The sequence below is a fragment of the Hevea brasiliensis genome, chromosome 10, assembly GCF_030052815.1.
Source record: "Hevea brasiliensis isolate MT/VB/25A 57/8 chromosome 10, ASM3005281v1, whole genome shotgun sequence".
In the NCBI taxonomy this organism is placed as follows: Eukaryota; Viridiplantae; Streptophyta; class Magnoliopsida; order Malpighiales; family Euphorbiaceae; genus Hevea; species Hevea brasiliensis.
The window spans coordinates 1,201,316-1,223,397 of record NC_079502.1 but is presented as its reverse complement, the minus strand read 5'-3'; the positions used below and the strand labels follow the sequence as shown (position 1 = coordinate 1,223,397).

At 35.5% G+C, this 22,082-nt stretch overlaps 1 protein-coding gene and 1 non-coding gene across 2 annotated transcripts; one reads left to right on the top strand and one right to left on the bottom strand.

Annotated features, from left to right (window-relative positions):
• Window positions 1-7,144: 7,144 nt before the first annotated feature.
• LOC131170148 (small nucleolar RNA R71) lies at window positions 7,145-7,251 on the bottom strand. Its single transcript, XR_009141088.1, has one exon. It is a non-coding gene; the product is annotated as a small nucleolar RNA R71 (small nucleolar RNA).
• Window positions 7,252-20,722: 13,471 nt separating this feature from the next.
• LOC131169583 (vegetative cell wall protein gp1-like) lies at window positions 20,723-21,683 on the top strand. The gene is made up of 2 exons (XM_058128767.1): window positions 20,723-21,217; window positions 21,564-21,683. Exons 1-2 carry the CDS (start codon window positions 20,723-20,725, stop codon window positions 21,681-21,683), a joined length of 615 nt encoding a protein of 204 aa, XP_057984750.1.
• Window positions 21,684-22,082: the final 399 nt, after the last annotated feature.

Here is a 22,082-nt window from a genome sequence, read left to right as displayed (position 1 = left end):
CTAGCGACACATGTAGCTTCAGTTGAAAAGAGAAGAAAAAGTTTTTTCTTTTTTCTTGAATCATTGTGTACAATCCGTGTATATAGTGTACAAAAGAGCTACAATTTAGGAGACTAATTAGCTCTAAATCAGGAAAAATAATATATCAGTCCTAAAACAGGAAATTAAGAATATATCATAGTTGTACAATCTCTAGATACAAGGAGATTTATAGGAGAGATTTGTGGGAGAAAATCTCAACACTCCTCCTCAAGTTGGTGCATAGATATCATACATACCCAACTTGCCAAGGCATTTGGAGAACACTTGATTTGAGGCTGCTTTAGTAAGGATATCAAACAATTGATCCTCAGATCGAATCTTTGGTAACTCCACAACTTTCCCATCTAATTTTTCCTATATGAAGAATTTGTCTACCTCCACATGTTTTGTTCAATCATGTTGAACCAGATTATGGGCAATATCACATGCAACTTTATTATCACAATACAATCGAATTGGTTGTTCAAATGGATAACCCAAATCTTCCAAAAGGAATCTCAGCCATAACATTTCACAAAGTCCAAGTGCCATACCTTTAAATTCAACTTCGGCGCTTGAGCGGGCAACAACGTTTTGTTTCTTACTCCTCCATGTAACAAGATTACCATCCACAAATGTAAAGTAACCAGACGTCAAGCACCGATCATCTCTTGCTTCAGCCCAATCAACATTTGTGTACACATCTATGCCTTGATAATCTATATTCTTAGTGAACAATATACCTTTTCCAGGAGCAGACTTTAAATATCTCAAGATGCGCATAATAGCATTCATATGTTGTTCTCCAGGATTATGCATAAACTGACTAACAACACTTAATGCATATGTAAGATATGGTCTTGTGTGTGCTAAGTACATCAGCCTCCCTATAAGCCTTTGATATCTCCCTTTGTCAACTGGTACTTGATCTGATTCAATACATAACTTCAAGCCTTCCTCCATTGGCGTATCAGTTGGTTTGCACGTTGACATACCAATGTCTTGTAATAAGTCTAATGCATACTTTCTTTGAGAAAGAAAAATTCCTTTCTTGGATCTAGATACCTCAATCCCGAGAAAATATTTTAATGAACCAAAGTCTTTCATTTCGAATTCTCTAGACAAGTACTCCTACAGTGCTTTTCTTTCCTCTGGATCATTCCCTGTAACCACCATGTCATCCACCTAAACAATGAGTGCAGTGATTTTCCCTTGTTGTTTCTTTAAAAATAATGTGTGATCTGAATTGCTTTGACTGTATCCAAATGTTATCATTGACTTTGTGAATCTTCTAAACCATGCTCGTGGAGATTGCTTCAACCCATACAACGATTTTTTCAATCTGCACACCTTTTGACTATATCTTTTTGGCACCATATTTCCTAGTGGAAGCTCCATGTAAACTTCCTCAAATAATTCTCCATGTAGAAATGCATTCTTCACATCAAATTATTGTAATGGCCAATCTAGTTTAGCAGCTAAAGACAACAACACCCGAACAATATTAATTTTAGCCATCGGTGCAAATGTCTCTGTGTAATCAATCCCATAGGTCTGGGTATACCCTTTTGCCACCAATCTTGCTTTGAATCGTTCTATTGTGCCATCTGCTTTATACTTTATAGTGTAAATCCATCGACACCCTACTGGCTTCTTCCCTGTTGGACAATCAACCAGGTTCCAAGTTTCATTTTTTTGCAAAGAGTTCATTTCCTCATTCATAGCTACTTTCCACCTCGGATCAGCTAAGGCTTCCTGCACATTGTTAGGAATAGCTATAGTAGATAATTTATTTACAAATGACTGATTTGATTTTGACAGAGTGTGGTTAGACACATAATGACTCATGGGGTATTTAACTTTACTAGAAAGTTTAGGTTCTTATGTAGGTTTAGGGAAACCTCTAGTGAAATGCTCTGGCAGTTGCTTCTTTGGTGGTTCATGATGTTCTTAACTAGGAGCATCCTCAGTAAACGATTAGTGTGGTATATTGGTGTGTAACTCAGGTTCTTCAATTGATGGACTTACATCTACTACTTCAATTTCTCCTTCGGCTTCTAAGTGTTCATCACCTGCTTCAATTTCTCCTTTGGCTTCCAAGTGTTCATCATGACCTAAAGATGCTCCACTGTCATCACTTTGTCCAACATCATCATTTTCTTCATTTATCTTATAATTACACTCTATAAGATCATAATATAGAGTCTTAATTTCCTTAGGATTCTCCCCCTTAAATTTAGACTCATAGGAAAAATGCATTGAGTCTTCATGGAAAACCACATCCATCATTATAAACATTCGTTGAGTTGGGGGATGATAACACCTATAACCTTTTTGATGCACAGCATAACCAAGAAAAACACACTGTAGAGCTCATGGGTCTAAATTACTGCATTGATGCTTATGAAGATGCATAAACGCTACACATCCAAAGACATGAGGAAGTAAATTTGGGACAGAAGGGGCAGTCACAACATCAGTAAATGCTTGGAATGGTGTCTGAAAGTCAATGGAACATGATGGGGTCCGATTGATTGAATATGCTGCAAAAGAAAGTGCTTCACCCTAGTAGGATAATGGCATATGAGTTTCAATTAACAATGCACGAACAACCTCCAATAGATGGCAATTTTTTCGCTCTACAACTCCATTTTGTTGGGGTGTATTTGGACAAGTTATTTGATTGATAATTCCCTATGCTTCAAAATACTGTTGAAGTTCTAAGTTTTGATATTCTCCTCCATTGTCACTACGAAGAACTTGAATTTATGCATTATACTGAGTTTTAACCATTGTATGAAACTTTTGAAATAACATATTTACTTCACTTTTGGATTTCATTAACCAAAACCAAGTCATTCTGGTACAATCATCAATGAAAGTGACAAACCAACGTGAACCACCCAAAGTTGGAATTTTAGATGGACCCCACACATCTGAATGAATCACCAGAAAAGGAAGATGACTCTTATTTAAAATCAACAGAAATGAAATTTGATGACTTTTTGCAAGTTCAAAAACATCACAACGAAAACTAAAAACATCAAATTTTCCAAACAAACTAAGAAATAATTTTTTTAGATAGCCAAAGCATGCATGTCCCAATCGTCGATGCCATAGCCATATTTCATATTATTATTCTCACCCTTAGAGCTGTCCACCCTCAAAACTTGATGTAACTTGTCAAAACTCTTTGATGTCAAAACTCTTTGATGTCAAGTCCAGGTAATATAATTTTCCTCGCCTAATACCACAACCAATCGTCTACTTTGTTTGGATGTCCTTAAAAACACAAGTGTCAGGCCAAAAAATTACAATAGAAGATTAGGCTTTAGTTATTTGAGAAACAGATAAAAGGTTCTATTCTAAAGATGGGACAACCAAAACAGAATCTAGATTTAAATGATTGGTGAGGATTAAAGATCCTTCCCCAATAATTGAGGCCTCATTACCATTGGCAGTGGAGATGAGTTTTTGTGAGGATGGTCTAAGATGTGTAACTTATCTAGAATCAAATGTCATATGATTTGTAGCACCAAAATCAATTATCAATGTACTATTAACAATAGGGATGGAAACTTTTAAGACCTTACCAGTACCATTTGCAGTAGTTACCAATGCTGAATCGTGTCTAACACCATCATCATCTGTATTTGTTTCAATGACAGTAGCTGTTGGTGTCCTCTTGAGGTTCCTTTTTCTAGCTACGCGATTATGATCCCACCATTCTGGGTATCCCACAAGTTCATAGCAACGATCTTTAGTATGACCAGGCTGATCACAATGGGTACATTTATAGGTAGATTTTTTAGCTCTCTTGGTTATCTTTGGTTGGTTTTGAGTCACCATCGCTACAGCTTCAGAACTTTCTAACTAGCCTTTCAATGTTTTATGGCGTACTGCTTCTCGTCGAATTAAAGCATAACAATCTTCCAAACCTGGAACAGGTTCCTTTCGCAGAATCTCTCCACGAACCTGTTCAAAATCACCATCTAGTCCAGCAAGAAATATATGTACCCTTAGTCATTCAATGGACTTCTAATATGCTATCAGGTCATCAGGATCTTTCATGACCACCTTATCTCGATGGTCCAATTCTCGAAAAATTTCAGTTAACTCTCCGTAGTATTCGAAGAGAGACTTTCCACTTTACTTGGCAATGAAAGCCTTTTGGTTGAAAACAAAGACCTACAATTCATCACTTCCATCGTAGAAAGCTTTTGACAGAGCACTCCAGATTTCATGAGCAGTAGACAAGCGTAGGTATCGCTTCATAATTTTTAGTGTCATGGACATCAATAACCACCTTTTCACTTTTTGATTTTCAGCATATCACTTCTCATATCCATCATCTGATTCTGTGGGTTGCTTCATCTTACCACGTATATATGAGAGTTTCTCCCTTTCAGCAATGTGCATTTCCTTCAGCTGCGACCAGATATCATAATTTGATTCAATAAGAATGATTCCTACATTAAAAACACCTTCAAATTGAACAATAATAGGATTTGGTTTTGTTCCTGAAGATTCAATGTTTTTTTCATTCATTTTGTCAAACAGGAAAAAAAAAATTCAAGATTCAGAAGAGGTAGGCTCTGATACCAAGTTGAAAAGAGAAGAAAAAGTTTTTTCTTATTTCTTGAATCACTGTGTCCAATCAGTGTATATAGTGTATAAAAGAGCTACAATTTAAGAGACTAATTAGCTCTAAATCAAGGGAAAAAATATATCAGTCCTAAAATAAGAAACTAAGAATATATCATAGCTGTACAATCTCTAGATACAAGGAGATTTATAGGAGAGATTTGTGGGAGAAAATCTCAACAACTTCATTGAGGAAGAAGAGGATGAACATGATGTTGATGAGTGTTATACTCATTTCATATAGGCATTTTAGAGTAGTTTTGCATCCATTTTGCCCTTATATTTTAGTATATTTTATATTTTTAGCTTTATTTTAGCTTATTTGTTAACTTTAGATACTTTATATTTGATTTTTATAATTTTGTTGTTTTTGATAGGATTTTGTGGCAAATTGAGGATCAATGAGTGCATTAGGAAGTGATTTGAAGAAATTTGGAATTCTTTAAGCATGGAGGAAAGTTGAAGAAATCAAGCCTTGAAAGAGCAAACCAGCCAAAATTTGCTTGAGACTTTGCTTAAGATCCTGCTCAGGGTAAAGCAGCAGTGCTTAAGGTGTAGCACAAGTCAAGCATGAGCAGAAAAGTCTATTTTACTCTAAGTCTGCCGAGATTTGCTGAAGGTCTACTTAACCTTAAGCGCATGACAGGCACTGTGAAATTTGCTAAGAAGCTGCTTAGGGTTGAGCCGAACCCTAAGCAGACTGCCCAGAACGTGAATAGTGCTGCTGACTTGGATAATTTTACACCTCATTTCCTATCCACTCCTTGGCTCCTATTTACTTTTAGGGCAACTTTTTGGGACGATATAAATTCATCATTTCCGTATTTTTGCCACAGGAGGAAAGGAAGGAAAAAAAAAGGAAAGAAAATAGAATAGAGAGAGGAGGAGACGCCATTTCTTTTGGAGAGGAGCTGCTGCAACCATTTTTGGAGCTCCAGAAACCAGAGTTTTGGGTTCTCCTACCTGGGTTTTTCTATTTTAGTCCTCTTATCATGTTTTTCTTTATTTTTCCATCAATCTTTCTTGTAAATACCATCATGAGTGAGTAAACTCTTTAGATTTCAGAGTTGGAAAATATGTTTTAGATTAATTTGTGGATTTGGATTGGGTATTTCCTTATTTTACATAAATATGAGTTTTGATTCCTTCCTTGTGTGCTTGATTTACTTGCCTAATGTTGGTACCCATTGGGTACTGTGTTAGAAGGACCGAAAGGTGAAAGTCATTGATAGATAATCAAGGATTGGAACTTAAAATCACCTAGATTTAGAAATAAACTAGGATTTTAAGAGGAATTAATGATTGGTTACAAAACTTAATGGGTTTTAAAGTAATCAAATAACATACGAAAGTAGGTTTGGTTTGGTTATTTTAAAACACACTTTGGTTTGCTTGAAAAAGATATCAACGGAATTTTGAATTAATTTCCTTCAAACTCTATTTTTCCTTAAAAATTGGAATGCCCAAGACAAAACCCAATTAATTTATGCATAAACCCCCAACTCTGGAATCACTTTTAACATAATTAGACTTTCATTTAAATTACCCATTGTTAATTTAGTTTAATTGCGAACTAGAATTAGAATTTATTTGTTTGCTCTTTACCCATTTCAATTAGATTAATCAATTTACCTTGCTTATTTACATTTACCATTTATCCATTAATCATTAGCCCAAATAATCGCTTCATTCATAGTTTGGTACTCAAACAGCAAATCCTCATGGGAACGATACTTGATTCATCACTTTATTACTTGAGACGACCCGTATACTTGCGGATAAACCACATCAAGTTTTTGGCGCCGTTGCCGGGGATTTGATTTTTTGTTTGATATTGAACAATTGTTTGTTTGGTTAATTTGGGCATTTTATTTTATTTTCTTTTTACCAATTTACTTTGAGAATTTGTTTATTTTATTTTTCAGGTACTTTATTTTATGAGAAGGACAAAAAGTGAAGAAATCAATTTATTCTTTGACCCAGAAATAGAAAAGACAGCAAAGCTTTAAGAGCAGAATCTAAGAGGAGAAAAGCTGAAATTAAAGCTCAACAACAACAAGAAAGAGCACAAGAGCAAGAGCAATTACAAGAAGAAATGGCAAACAACAATAACAACTGCTCTGTGAAGGATCATGCTTATCCTAATATTGGAGATTTCATGCCAAGTATCACAAGACCAAGAGTAGAAGCTAATAATTTTGAACTGAAGCCTGCACTCTGTCAGATGGTACAACAGTCACAATTTGGAGGAAATCCAAGTGAAAGTCCACATGTGCATCTAGCACACTTTCTTGAGATAAGTGATATGTTGAAGATAAATGGAGTTTTTGATGATGCAATTCGACTCAGATTATTTCCTTTTTCTCTAAAGGACCGAGCTAGAGAGTGGTTACATTCTTTGCCATCGGGTTCTATCATAACATGGGATGAACTTTCTCAAGCATTTTTAGCTCAATATTTTCCACCAAGCAAGACAGCTAAGCTAAGAAATGAGCTGACTTCTTTCAAACCTAGAGATGATGAGAGCTTGTATGAAGCATGGGAGAGGTACAAGGATTTGCAAAGGAGATGTCCACATCATGGGATTCCTAAGTGGATGCTTGTTCAACACTTTTACAATGGAGTTTCACCAGCTATTAGAAGTACAATTGATGCATCTTCTGGAGGTGATCTTATGGAGATAAAAAGATTGAAGAGAAAATTGAAGAAAAGAAAAACAGAGAAGGAGATGAACAAACTGAAGTTGAAGTTAGGATTGGAGCTGAGAAAGAAAATTCAGTGGAAGAAAAAGGAAGTAAGGAGAGGGAGAGTAAAGAGGAAGAACCTAAATATGTTGCACCTAAAGCCTACATGCCACCTTTACCATTCCCACAAAGGTTTCAGAAAGCGAAATTGGATAAACAATTTGGGAAGTTCTTGGAAGTATTGAAGTCTTTGCATGTGACTATTCCTTTCATTGATGCCTTAGCACAAATGCCTTCATATGCTAAATTTTTGAAGGAAATTTTATCTAACAAGAAGAAATTGGAGGAATTTGAGACTATAGCTCTTACAGAAGAAAGCAGTGCTATTTTGCAAAATAAGCTTCCACCCAAACTGAAAGATCCTGGAAGTTTTTCCATACCATGTCACATTGGCGATATCAGTATAGATAAGGCTTTATGTGATCTTGGAGCCAGTGTTAGTCTGATGCCATTGTCTATCTATGAGAAAGTGAAGATTGGAGAAATGAAGCCTACTACCATTTCACTACAGTTAGCAGATAGGTCTATTAAATTTCCAATTGGGGTAATTGAGAATGTTCCTTTGAAAGTTGGAAAATTTTTCATACCAGTGGATTTTGTGGTATTAGAGATGGAGGAGGATGTACACATTCCTATTATTCTTGGTAGACCTTTCCTTGCTACTGCTGGAGTTGTGATTGATGTAAAAAATGGGAGGCTTACATTAGAAGTTGGGGAAGAGAAAGTTGAATTTAATTTGTTTCAAGCAATGAAAAAGAAACATGATTCAAACTCATGCTTGAGAGTTGATGTGATAGATGAAGAGGTCAGAGAAGTGCTTAAAAAGCAACATCCTAAAGATCCCTTAGAAGCTTGTTTGGTTCATAACATCAAAAAAGGGGATGAGATTGAGAAAGCTACAGAATATGCTACAATTTTGGAAGGAAATTCACCTTTACCTATGGCTGATATTGAAAAGATTGGGGACTTGAAGCAAGATACAACTTCATCATCAAAGCTTGAAAAAAGTGAAGCACCGAAGGTAAAGTTAAAACCTCTTCCAACAAATCTCAGCTATGCTTTTCTAGGCCAAAATTCTACATATCCTGTGATTGTTAGTGCTAAATTGAATGATTGTGAGGTTGAAAAATTATTGAGAATTCTTAGGAAGCATAGAAGGATAATTGGTTATACCATTGATGATATTAAAGGAATACATCCTTCTGTGTGCTTGCATAGAATTTTGTTGGAAAATAACCATAAAGCCTCTCGAGAATCACAGAGGAGATTGAATCCAAATATGAAAGAGGTTGTGAAAAAGGAAATCTTGAAGTTGCTTGAAGCAGATATTATTTACCCTGTTTCTGACAGCAATTGGGTAAGTCCAGTTCATGTTGTACCCAAGAAAGGGGGCATCACAATAGTGAAAAATGAAAATGATGAACTAATACCTACAAGGACTGTAACTGGATGGAGAATGTGTATAGACTATAGGAAATTGAATAATGCAACTAGAAAGGACCATTTTCCATTACCATTTATAGATCAAATGCTTGAGAGACTAGCTCATCATTCTTATTTTTGCTATTTGGATGGCTATTCAGGGTTCTTTCAGATCCCTATTCACCCAGATGATCAGGATAAAACTACCTTCACATGTCCTTATGGTACCTTTGCATATCGAAGGATGCCATTTGGACTATGTAATGCCCCTGCTACATTTCAAAGATGTATGATGTCCATATTTTCTGACATGATTGAGGGTATTATGGAAGTGTTCGTGGATGATTTTTCATTGTATGGTAAATCTTTCGATGAATGCTTATCTAACTTGTCTAAGGTTTTACAGAGATGTGAAGAGTTCAATTTAGTTTTGAATTGGGAAAAGTGCCATTTTATGGTACAAGAAGGAATTGTTTTGGGACATCTTGTGTCAAACAGGGGTATTGAGGTGGATAAAGCAAAAGTAGAAATTATTGAGAAAATGCCACCCCCAACATCCGTGAAGGGAGTGAGGAGTTTCTTGGGGCATGCTGGATTTTACAGGAGATTCATCAAGGATTTCTCTAAGATTTCTAAGCCTCTTACCAATTTGTTGAGTAAAGATGTAGAATTTAATTTTGATACTAATTGTATGAATGCTTTTTGCAGGATAAAAGAAGCTTTGATATCTGCTCCTATTATGCAGCCACCCGATTGGTCATTACCTTTCGAGTTAATGTGCGATGCTAGTGATTATGCCATTGGGGCTGTTTTGGGACAAAGGAGAGATAAGAAGGTGTATGCAATATACTATGCAAGTAGGACCTTAGATGATGCTCAAATAAACTACTCTACTACAGAAAAAGAGTTTTTGGCAGTGGTATTTGCAGTAGACAAATTCAGGTCCTATCTTGTGGGGTCAAAGGTAATAGTGTACACGGACCATGTGAAGGAACGGAAGCGTGAAAAACACAAGATTATACCATTGAATTCAAAAATTTTCACCTAGGGTCACAAGCACCATGCAAGATTTATTTTTATCTATTTGATTTCAATGATAAACAACATATTAAAACTCTTTTAATATGTTTTTGGATCTGTATTTGCCATTTAAGATTTTAAAATTAATCAGATTAATTTTAGAACCCTAGATTAAATCAAGAACGATTACACTAACCTCTTGATGTGCCGCAATGTTCGCGCTTTGAGATTCGTCTTGAGACACGGATGTTGTCCCTCTAGCTTGTCCACACCAAGAACACCTATGGCAGCCCTTGAACAGCTTCTAAAGCCTTTTCTATTAATTAGAAATTCAAGTTCTGCCTTTTAAGAGATTAGAGATAAACAGACACTAGAAACAATTTCTAGTGTTCTTAATTCAAGAGATTGATGGCTAATCTCTTTGAATTGATGAGAGATGAAGAGAAATAGCTGGAGAGGCTCAAAGTGGCGTGACATATGAGAGGAGAGGCTGCTGGTTGTGTTTTCTTTTCATAACCCCACTTAAATAGCTAGGTTAACACATTAAACCCTAGCCACATGTCACCTTTTGATTAGCTCTAGGTTTAAGTGACCCAATCACATTGTGCCAAGTGTCAAACCTATATTTAATCTTGATTTTAATCATCTTACATGATTAAAAATATTTGGCAAGCTTATGTGTTATGCCATGTGTCACCATCTCATGGTGCCACGTGTCACACCGCAAAATGACCAAAATGCCCTGTCTTAATTTTGAGTTCTTAACCCAAAATAATTATTTTCTTCTTCTAATTAATTTATATCAAATATAAATTAATTAATTAATCTCTATTAATTAATTTCTCATCAATTAAATTCATATTTAAACACTTTAAATATAAATTTAATTTATACTACACATCCAATAATCTAGATTTGGTTTCAAGTCATGCTAGGGACTTTGCAATTTTATTGCAAACCAAATCTATTTAACTAATCAATTAAACTCTTTAATTAATTAATTAAATCATATTTAAATAGGTGATAACTTGTGTATGTGTGTGACTTACTAGGCTCATCACTAATTGGCAATGAGACATGATATCAACTCTTAATATCATCGAACTCTTTCTTACCATAAATGATTTCTCTAAATCATTTTATGAACCTCATAGACCATGGTTAACACCTAGCATAGCATGCCATGGCCACCCAATTAGTAATAAGATTTACCTTAAATGAACCTATAATCATATGTTACCATGCACTAGAATCTCTCTACATACAAAATCCCAACTCAAGCCGGAGTCATGGTTTATGTCAAACTCCATTTGCTATGAATATTATGTTCTCTTTTAATTCCAGTTCTTGATTAAAAGATTTTTCATCGTAAACTCTTTTCGAATAAATCTATCTGTCTGGCCAGAACTTGAAACATCAAGAACAATTAAATGAACATAGGATTTTAACTCTATTTACTTAGAGGAACAGATTCCTTCTTGATCAACACCTACCTCCATATATAACTAGCAGAGCCAACACATGCCCATATACCCATACATAGTACAAGTATGAAAGCAGATCAAACTCAAACTACCTATATACAAGATAAGCTGTGCTATCTCAGTCTAAAGATTATATGCATCGATATGATTTATGACAAAACATTGACAAGAGTAAACTCCATGTGCTTGTCATAAGTGTCACCGTTCGCCTACTTATCATTTATAAGTGCCTATCATGTTTGTTATATGGCATGAGACTCACCATTCCATCTTATTTATATCTCATATAAATAACTTGGGAACAAACATGAATACAATCTTTCTGGATAAGTCATGTCCTTATTATGAAGTATCCTCGATTGTGAACCTATTTATGATACTTTGTGCTAGAAATATTGTCACTCATATTCTTAACAACTTAAGAATAATATTTCTAACAAAATATCAATGGACCTTTTCTATTACACATAAATATATTATGTAAACGGAAAAGTGGAAATGCCTTTATTATTAAAAATATGTACAAGATACATACTAAATGATATGCTCTAGGGCATACTACTAACAATCTCCCACTAGCACTAGAGCCATTCATTGCAATATCTTAGACCTATCTTCTCAAGATGTCGGTCTAACTGAGTCTGTGACATAGGCTTAGTGAATGGATCAGCTGGATTTTCAGCTGATGCTATTTTCTGCATGGCTACATCGCCTCGCCCAACTATTTCTCTGATAATGTGGTAACGCCTTTCTATGTGTTTGGATTTCTGGTGAGACCTTGGTTCCTTAGCTCAGATGATCGCTCCATTGTTGTCACAGTGTAATGGAACCACCGACTCAATGGAAGGAACTACTGTAAGTTCTCACGAACTTTTTATCCAAATGACTTCTTTGCAAAGATTCGATGCAAAGAATATACTCACCTCGATGAGTGGAATCTGCAATCGTGCTCGCTTGGAACTCTTCCAACCGATCGCACCTCCATTACAAATGAACACATATCCAGAGGTAGACTTTCTATCATCGATATCTGATTGGAAATCAGAATCAGTATAACCATCCAATTGCAAGTCTCCACCTCCATAAATCAAGAATAAATCCTTAGTTCTTCTTAAGTACTTAAGAATATTCTTGACAGCTATCCAGTGTTCCAAACCTGGATTGGATTGATACCTGCTAGTCAAACTAACAGCATATGCGATATCCGGCCTAGTACACAACATTGCATACATTAAACTTCCAATAGCCGAAGCATATGGAATCCTGGCCATCTTATCTCTTTCTTCGGGTGTCTTTGGAGACATCTCTTTAGAAAGGTGGATACCATGTCTCACTGGTAACAATCCTCTCTTGGAATCAAGCATGTTAAACCTCTTTAACACCTTTTCCAAGTATAGACTTTGGGATAAACCAATTATTCTTTTCGCTCTATCTCTATAGATACGAATCCCAAGAATATAGGTTGCCTCCCCTAAGTCTTTCATGGAGAATGTATTTGACAACCATACCTTTATAGTCGTCAACATACCTGTATCATTACCCATCAACAGTATGTCATCCACATATAAGACAAGGAAAGTGATAGCACTGTCACTAACCTTCTTATATACACATGGCTCATCCTCATTTTTGATAAAACCAAAAGATTTAATGGCTTCATCAAAACGGATGTTCCAACTCCTCGAAGCTTGTTTCAACCCATAAATGGATCGCTTTAGCTTGCATACCTTGGAACCATCTTGGGATTCAAATCCCTTAGGTTGTTCCATGAAAATGTTTTCTTCAATGTATCCATTGAGAAAAGTTGTTTTGACATCCATCTGCCAAATCTCATAATCATAGTATGCAGCTATTGCTAATAAAATCCTAATTGATTTAAGCATGGCAACAGGCGAGAAAGTCTCCTCATAGTCTATTCCTTGCCTTTGGCGAAACCCTTTCGCTACTAGCCTTGCCTTATAGGTCTCTACCTTTCCATCAGAACCAATTTTCTTCTTGAAAACCCATTTGTTCCCTATAGGTACAATACCTTCAGGTGGGTCAACAAGATCCCAAACTTGATTCTTATACATGGAATCAATCTCGGATTTCATAGCATCAATCCATTTTGAAGAGTCTATATCTGATATAGCTTCTTCATAGGTAAGTGGATCATCTCCATGATCTACTTCTTCATGAGTAGACAACTCTTGTTCTTCTTCATGAAGAAAACCATATCTCACTGTTGGGTGAGATACCACGGTTGTTCTACGAGGAACAATTTGTAGATGTTTCATCAACGGGTATAGGTTGACTAGATGGATCTATATCCATCCGATGCTTGGTTGGTCGAATTCTCCAATTCTAACTCTATTTGCCTTCCTTTGCCTCCTTCTTGAACAAACTGTTGTTCAAGAAATGTGGCATCTCTACTTATCACAACCTTTTGTGAAGTAGGCAAATAAAAATAATATCCAAAACTATCTTTTGGATATCCAACAAATCGACCTTTTTCTGATCTGGTCTCCAATTTATCAGTGTTCAGCTTTTTGATATAAGCTCGACAACCCCAAATCTTAACATGCTTAAGACTTGGTTTTCTTCCATGCCATATCTCATAAGGTGTGGAAGAAACTGATTTTGATGGAATCCTATTCAGAATATATAAAGCTGATTCTAATGCAAATCCCCAAAAGGAGATTGGCATATCAGTAGAGCTCATCATACTACGTACCACATCCAATAGGGTACGATTTCTCCTTTCAGATACACCATTCAGCTGTGGCGTTCCTGGAGGAGTCAGCTGAGAAACAATGCCATGCTCTCTCAAGTATTCATCAAATTCAGTACTCAAATATTCACCTCTACGATCTGATCGAAGAGCTTTAATATTTTTTCCTGTTTGATTTTCTACTTCAGATTTAAATTCTTTGAACTTTTCAAAGGATTCATGTTTGTATTTCATCAAATACAAATACCCAAACCTTGATTTATCATCAGTAAAGGTAATAAAATAATGAAAGCCCCTAATGCTCAAAATCTCAGGTACATCCAATATTGACTTATCTTGCATTAGTTAAGTTGATCCCATTGAGCCAGTAATTATGCAAATAATTTTAATGTCCTCAGGTACATCCAATATTGGCCACCAAACCATTTACATATTTACAACATCTCATGCTTAACAATTATTCTTAAGAAAATCTCTTAAATTAATTGCATCTCATGCAACTATTTAAAATTTCTTAAAATAATTGCCCCAATGGAGGGCTTATGTTATAATTACTTTAATTATAGCATTTCCAACTTAATCATTTGTTTGGAAGATTTTATAGCCATCCTAATTACTATTAAGGTCTCACTTTGCACATTATCCATTTAGCATGCATATATCATATAATTGCATACATTCCCATACATCTCATGCATTCATGGATAAGCAGTAAATATGGTATGATCATGGACTTTCTAAGGGATTCAATTCTGAGCCACCAAGAATTGAATCAGGGCATTCCTAGGTGCATTTCATTCATTCATTTTACAAGAGTTGCTGAAGGAGTACATAATCAACACTTGATATTGAATTCCTCCCACTGGTCCCACCAATGCTCTTGACCTCCTTGAACTTCTTGCAATCCAATATTACATAGTAATCCTTGGCATACCAAGGCGAATTTACAAGAACTTAAATAAATGAAATTACAACCCAAAAATATTACAAACTTAATAATACATGCCCAAAATAAATTAAAATAAATTAATTAATTTACAATCCCAAAGAAACATAAAAGAAATAAATCCAATCACATTGGTCTTTTATAGTCCATGATCATCCATCATGCATATCACTATTTAACAATTAAATAAAACATACATTCTTAAATTAAATTGAATATCTCATATTCAACTTAAAATTCCAGATTTGAATATGATTCAAATAAATTTAAAAATTCAGATTTGAATCTCATTCAAACAAATTTAAAAATTCAGATTTGAATCACATTCAAACAACTTCAAAATTCAGATTTGAATCACATTCAAACATTTTTTAAAAAATCAGATTTGAATCACATTCAAATATTTTTTAAAAATCAGATCTGAATTTTATTGAATCAATTTTAAAAAATCAGATTTAAATATGATTCAAACAACTTTAAAAATTCAGATTTGAATCTCATTCAAACAACTTTTAAAATTCAGATTTGAATCACATTCAAACATTTTTTAAAATTCTGATTTGAATCATAATTTAATTGTGTGATTAAAACAACTAATTAAACACTTTAATTAGTCAAAGAATAGGCCTTAGATCATACAACAATTGCAGAATTAAAAGCCAAACCTTGAATCACCCATGGAACCATTGTTGCCGCCACCAATGGTGGCTTCTCCATGTGTGACGCCACATCTCATGATCCAACCAGCAATGAATCTCTTGATCTCATGATCAAACACACAATTAAATTATATAATCAACAATCTAAATGGCAAATATAGTGGCTCTGATACCAATTGAAGGAACGGAAGCGTGAAAAACACAAGATTATACCATTGAATTCAAAAATTTTCACCTAGGGTCACAAGCACCATGCAAGATTTATTTTTATCTATTTGATTTCAATGATAAACAACATATTAAAACTCTTTTAATATGTTTTTGGATCTGTATTTGCCATTTAAGATTTTAAAATTAATCAGATTAATTTTAGAACCCTAGATTAAATCAAGAACGATTACACTAACCTCTTGATGTGCCGCAAATGTTCTGCGCTTTGAGATTCGTCTTGAGACACCGGATGTTGTCCTCTAGCTTGTCCACACCAAGAACACCTATGGCAGCCCTTGAACAGCTTCTAAAGCCTTTTCTATTAATTAGAAATTCAAGTTCTGCCTTTTAAGAGATTAGAGATGTAACAGGACACTCGAAACAATTTCTAGTGTTCTTAATTCAAGAGATTGATGGCTAATCTCTTTGAATTGATGAGAGATGAAGAGAAATAGCTGGAGAGGCTCAAAGTGGCGTGACATATGAGAGGAGAGGCTGCTGGTTGTGTTTTCTTTTCATAACCCCACTTAAATAGCTAGGTTAACACATTAAACCCTAGCCACATGTCACCTTTTGATTAGCTCTAGGTTTAAGTGACCCAATCACATTGTGCCAAGTGTCAAACCTATATTTAATCTTGATTTTAATCATCTTACATGATTAAAAATATTTGGCAAGCTTATGTGTTATGCCATGTGTCACCATCTCATGGTGCCACGTGTCACACCGCAAAATGACCAAAATGCCCTCGTGTCTTAATTTTGAGTTCTTAACCCAAAATAATTATTTTCTTCTTCTAATTAATTTATATCAAATATAAATTAATTAATTAATCTCTATTAATTAATTTCTCATCAATTAAATTCATATTTAAACACTTTAAATATAAATTTAATTTATACTACACATCCAATAATCTAGATTTGGTTTCAAGTCATGCTAGGGACTTTGCAATTTTATTGCAAACCAAATCTATTTAATTAATCAATTAAACTCTTTAATTAATTAATTAAATCATATTTAAATAGGTGATAACTTGTGTATGTGTGTGACTTACTAGGCTCATCACTAATTGGCAATGAGACATGATATCAACTCTTAATATCATCGAACTCTTTCTTACCATAAATGATTTCTCTAAATCATTTTATGAACCTCATAGACCATGGTTAACACCTAGCATAGCATGCCATGGCCACCCAATTAGTAATAAGATTTACCTTAAATGAACCTATAATCATATGTTACCATGCACTAGAATCTCTCATTACAAAATCCCAACTCAAGCCGGAGTCATGGTTTATGTCAAACTCCATTTGCTATGAATATTATGTTCTCTTTTAATTCCAGTTCTTGATTAAAAGATTTTTCTCATCGAAACTCTTTTCGAATAAATCTATCTGTCTGGCCAGAACTTGAAACATCAAGAACAATTAAATGAACATAGGATTTTAACTCTATTTACTTAGAGGAACAGATTCCTTCTTGATCAACACCTACCTCCATATATAACTAGCGGAGCCAACACATGCCCATATACCCATACATAGTACAAGTATGAAAGCGATATCAAACTCAAACTACCTATATACAAGATAACTGTGCTATCTCGTGTCTAAAGATTATATGCATCGATATGATTTATGACAAAACATTGACAAGAGTAAACTCCATGTGCTTGTCATAAGTGTCACTGGTTCGGCCTACTTATCATTTATAAGTGCCTATCATGTTTGTTATATGGCATGAGACTCACCATTCCATCTTATTTATATCTCATATAAATAACTTGGGAACAAACATGAATACAATCTTTCTGGATAAGTCATGTCCTTATTATGAAGTATCCTCGATTGTGAACCTATTTATGATACTTTGTGCTAGAAATATTGTCACTCATATTCTTAACAACTTAAGAATAATATTTCTAACAAAATATCAATGGACCTTTTCTATTACACATAAATATATTATGTAAACGGAAAAGTGGAAATGCCTTTTATTATTAAAAATATGTACAAGATACATACTAAATGATATGCTCTAGGGCATACTACTAACACCATGCAGCTATCAAGTACCTCCTTCAGAAAAAAGAGGCCAAACCTAGATTGATAAGGTGGGTGCTACTCCTTCAAGAGTTTGACTTGGAAATTAAAGACAAGAAAGGAGTAGAAAATGTGGTAGCAGATCATCTGTCTAGATTAAGGCAAGAACAAGGAGAAAATTTGGGAAAAGAGCCCCCAATAGATGATTATTTTCCTGATGAGCAACTGTTGTTAATCATGAATGCAAAAGCCTCTTGGTATGCAGATTTTGTGAACTATCTAGTGTGTGGAATCCTTCCACCTGACCTAACATGGTAGCAAAAGAAAAGATTTCTTTTTGATGTAAAGGATTATGATTGGGAAGAGCCATTTTTGTTCAAGAGATGTGGAGATGGGCTGATTAGAAGATGTTTGGCTAATGAGGAGATAGGGAATGTTATTAAAGATTGCCATTCTTCACTTTATGGGGGTCATATGAGTGTGATAAAGACTGCAGAAAAAGTTCTTCAAGCAGGATTCTTTTGGCCACACATGTTTAAAGATGTAAGGAAGTTTGTAAATGCATGTGATAGGTGTCAAAGGATGGGTAATATCTCGAAGAGAGATGAAATGCCCCTCCAAAATATATTGGAAGTGGAACTATTTGATGTGTGGGGCATTGATTTCATGGGACCTTTTCCATCGTCCTTGGGACACAAATACATTTTAGTTGGAGTAGATTATGTGAGCAAATGGGTTGAAGCTATACCATCTCCAACTAATGATGTTAGAGTTATGATTAAATTCCTTAAAAAGTTCATTTTCATAAAATTTGGAACTCCACGTGCCATTATAAGTGATAGAGGTTCTCATTTTTGCAACCATCAATTTGAAAGATTATTACAAAAATATGGAGTGAAGCATAAGGTTGCAACACCCTACCATCCACAAACTAGTGGTCAAGTGGAGATCTCAAATAGAGAGTTGAAAAGAATTCTTGAGAAAACAGTGAATAGTTCAAGGAAAGATTGGTCACTAAAGTTAGATGATGCTTTTTGGGCCTATATAACAGCTTTTAAAACTCATATCGGCACCACCCCATTTAGATTGGTTTATGGGAAAGCTTGTCATTTACCTTTGGAGTTGGAACATAGAGCATATTGGGCTATAAGGACACTGAATTTTGACTTAAAAACTGCAGGAGAAAAAAGAATGCTGCAACTAAATGAACTTGAGGAGCTTAGATTGGATGCTTATGAAAATGCCAAGCTTTACAAGGAAAGAACTAAGAGATGGCATGATAAGCATATTAGGAGGAAAGAATTTCAGGAAGGGGATGTTGTTCTTCTATACAACTCTAGGTTAAGGTTATTTCCCGGAAAATTAAAGTCAAGATGGTCAGGGCCCTACACTGTTATAAAGGTATACCCCTATGGAGCTGTTGAGATAGGCAATGAAACCTCAGGGACTTTCAAAGTTAATGGGCAGAGATTAAAGCACTATATTGTTGGAGAACCCACACAAAAGGTTGTAGAGGTTTCATGGCTTAGTTCTCCAATCAGGGATATTTAGGAGATTTGGAGTGGAAGGTCAAGCTTAAGACCTTAAACAAGCGCTTCTTGGGAGACCTTAAACAAGCGCTTCTTGGGAGGCAACCCAAGCGTATCCTTTTATAGTTTATTAATTTTTCATTTCTTTTCATTTTCAGTTTCAGTTTTCACCCTCATTAAACTCAAAAGTGACATTTGTTTATCTTTTGTAGGTCATTCATGAAGATTGGGCAAATTAACACTTGTAGCAAAAAAAAAAAAAAGAAAGAATTGAAAGAGAGCAAGCAATAAGCAAAATTCTGCACCTTATCCAGTGCCTGTGAACAGTAACACCTTTAAACTTGTGTTAAATTACTAATATTGCAATCTACTTGATAGCACATGTTTGATTTTGTGTCTTGTGTAAATTCTGTGAAATGCAACTTGAATGAGGATCAATTTTGATATTTAGGACTGATGTGAGCTTTATTGAAGTGCAAAAATAGTGTTTGTTAAGTTTTACCTTTTAGTGTATATATAATTTTGTAGTCTGATAGGAATTTACATGTTTTTGTTTGAATTGCTGCTAGTTTTTACAGTCTGCAGATTTTTGTTACTGTTCATGCTACTGTTCATACTGCTTAAAAGGTCAATTTCTATGTCTTTTCTGCAATTCTTGAATGTTTGGAACTTGTCTCAAATGCTGCTGAAAATGTACTTTTGGTATAAGTTTAGAAAGGAGACCATTTCATTAAGTGTGCAAAAAGGTAGTAACAATTGGTGCTTAAAATGAACAATGATTGCAAAAAGCTAAATGAACATGTGCTATGCTTACTAAGTTTATGAGAGATGATGAGCTAAAATTCTTCAATTTTATGGTGTTTGTGTGTATTTGGTAATTGCTGAGGGTCACGATAGCATTCCATAGCTTTTGGACTGTTTTTGGTAAGTAAAATCACAATTTTTCCCAAAACCTGCTGAAACTTGCTGATGATGTTGCTTGCCAAGCAGAGTCCTAAGCAAATTCTGCTGAATTTTATGCTTAACCCCAAGCATGGCCCAAATTACCAGATGTCTGCTCCACATTTTAAAAAGCCCAAAACTTTCACCATTTTTATAAAACCTTCACCCAAACTCCCGATAAGCCATAACTCTCATTCTGCCGACTCCCATCCCGCACCATTTTTTCCGGCAATTTTTACGGAAAGCTGAAAAGTTTCTTTCTTTTCATTAAATGGTGAGAACTAAAATGTGGTCTACCCACAAACCCAAACCCAGCAGATTTCGACATTCTGTCAAATCGAAAATGGGTATCCCATCCTCTCTACCCACAAACCCTAACCCCAGCCCCAGTCCGCCGCTCCCTCAGTCACCACCACCGCAAACGCCGCCGTTACCTCAATCGCCACCACCTCAATCACCGCCACTACCCCCAGGCCAAACACCACCTCTCATTCCGCCGACCCCCCTTTCGCCACAAACTGAACCTCAAAATGAAACACCCATTTTCGACACTCAGTCCCCAGAACCAATGCCTGAACCTGAGCCTACTCAAACGAAGTCTAAAGGTAAAACTAAAAAGGATGCAGGTAGACCCAAGAAAACCCCTGTCGGAAAACGAAAAAGAGTACCCTTTGTTCCTTTCGACCTAAACTCTCCACCTCAACCTTCCTCTGAACCAGTCAGCAAAAGGACTAGGTCCTCCTCGCAAATTCCACCACCAGCGGTCCAAACACCTGTATCTCAGTCACCCTTAAACTCTCCAGCAGCACCTGTGTCATCTGTCGATAATATAGAGGAGGTAATTTCTCCATTACCTTGGGCTTTTAAGGATATGGATATGAAAAATGCTTATGAGAGATTAGCTTCTAAACCTATTTTGGCAAACAAATATATGGATGAGCAGATTTTAAAAGAGCTAGGCATTTATGACTCTGTATTTGCCTATTTAGATGCTATCAGCTGGACTAAATTTGCTAGAATTAGGGAACCAGTGTACAAGGATTTGACCCTGGAATTTTTGAGTTCCTTAAGGCTGAATTTCAAACCAACAGTACCTGAGCATAAGGATGTGATATATTTTCGATGTGATGGCATTGATAGGGAGTTAGACATGGATGCTATGAATGCAATTTTTGGTTTTCAAGATTCAGGCTATAAAAATATTGAGTGGCAGCAAACTGTTTATGACCCTGTTCAATTCTGGAAAGATATTGCACCTTTTGGGGGTTATTATAGACAGAGGACTGCAAAAGCCTCTAGGATAGTTGATCATGTGCTGAAATACCTCCATAGGTTCATTTCTTACACTGTTTTAGGAAGGGGACACAGTAATAGTATTGTGGGTGCTGGAGACTTATTTTTCTTGTGGTGCATGAAGGAGAGAAAACAAGTAAGCACAGCCCATTTCATAGCTACTCATTGGCACCAAATTGTCACAAAGCATACCAAAGGTAGTATAGTTTTTGGGGGGTATATAACTGCTATAGCAAACTCATTTAGCTTTGATGCTAGTCTATATAAGCTGCTGCCAGTTTCTGGTGAATCATATATAGACAGCACAATATTGCTACACATGGATGTTTGTGAGAAAGTAGGCTATACCTATACTCTGTTACAGCAGCATCCTGAAGCCACTAGTACTACAGACCCCACTACCTTTGCAC

Coding starts and splice junctions, on each gene's coding strand:
- LOC131169583 (XM_058128767.1), top strand. CDS start 20,723: ATGGGTATCCCATCCTCTCTACCCACAAACCCTAACCCCAGCCCCAGT. Junction 21,218..21,563: donor CTGTCGATAATATAGAGGAG/GTAATTTCTCCA, acceptor TTGGTTTTCAAG/ATTCAGGCTATAAAAATATT.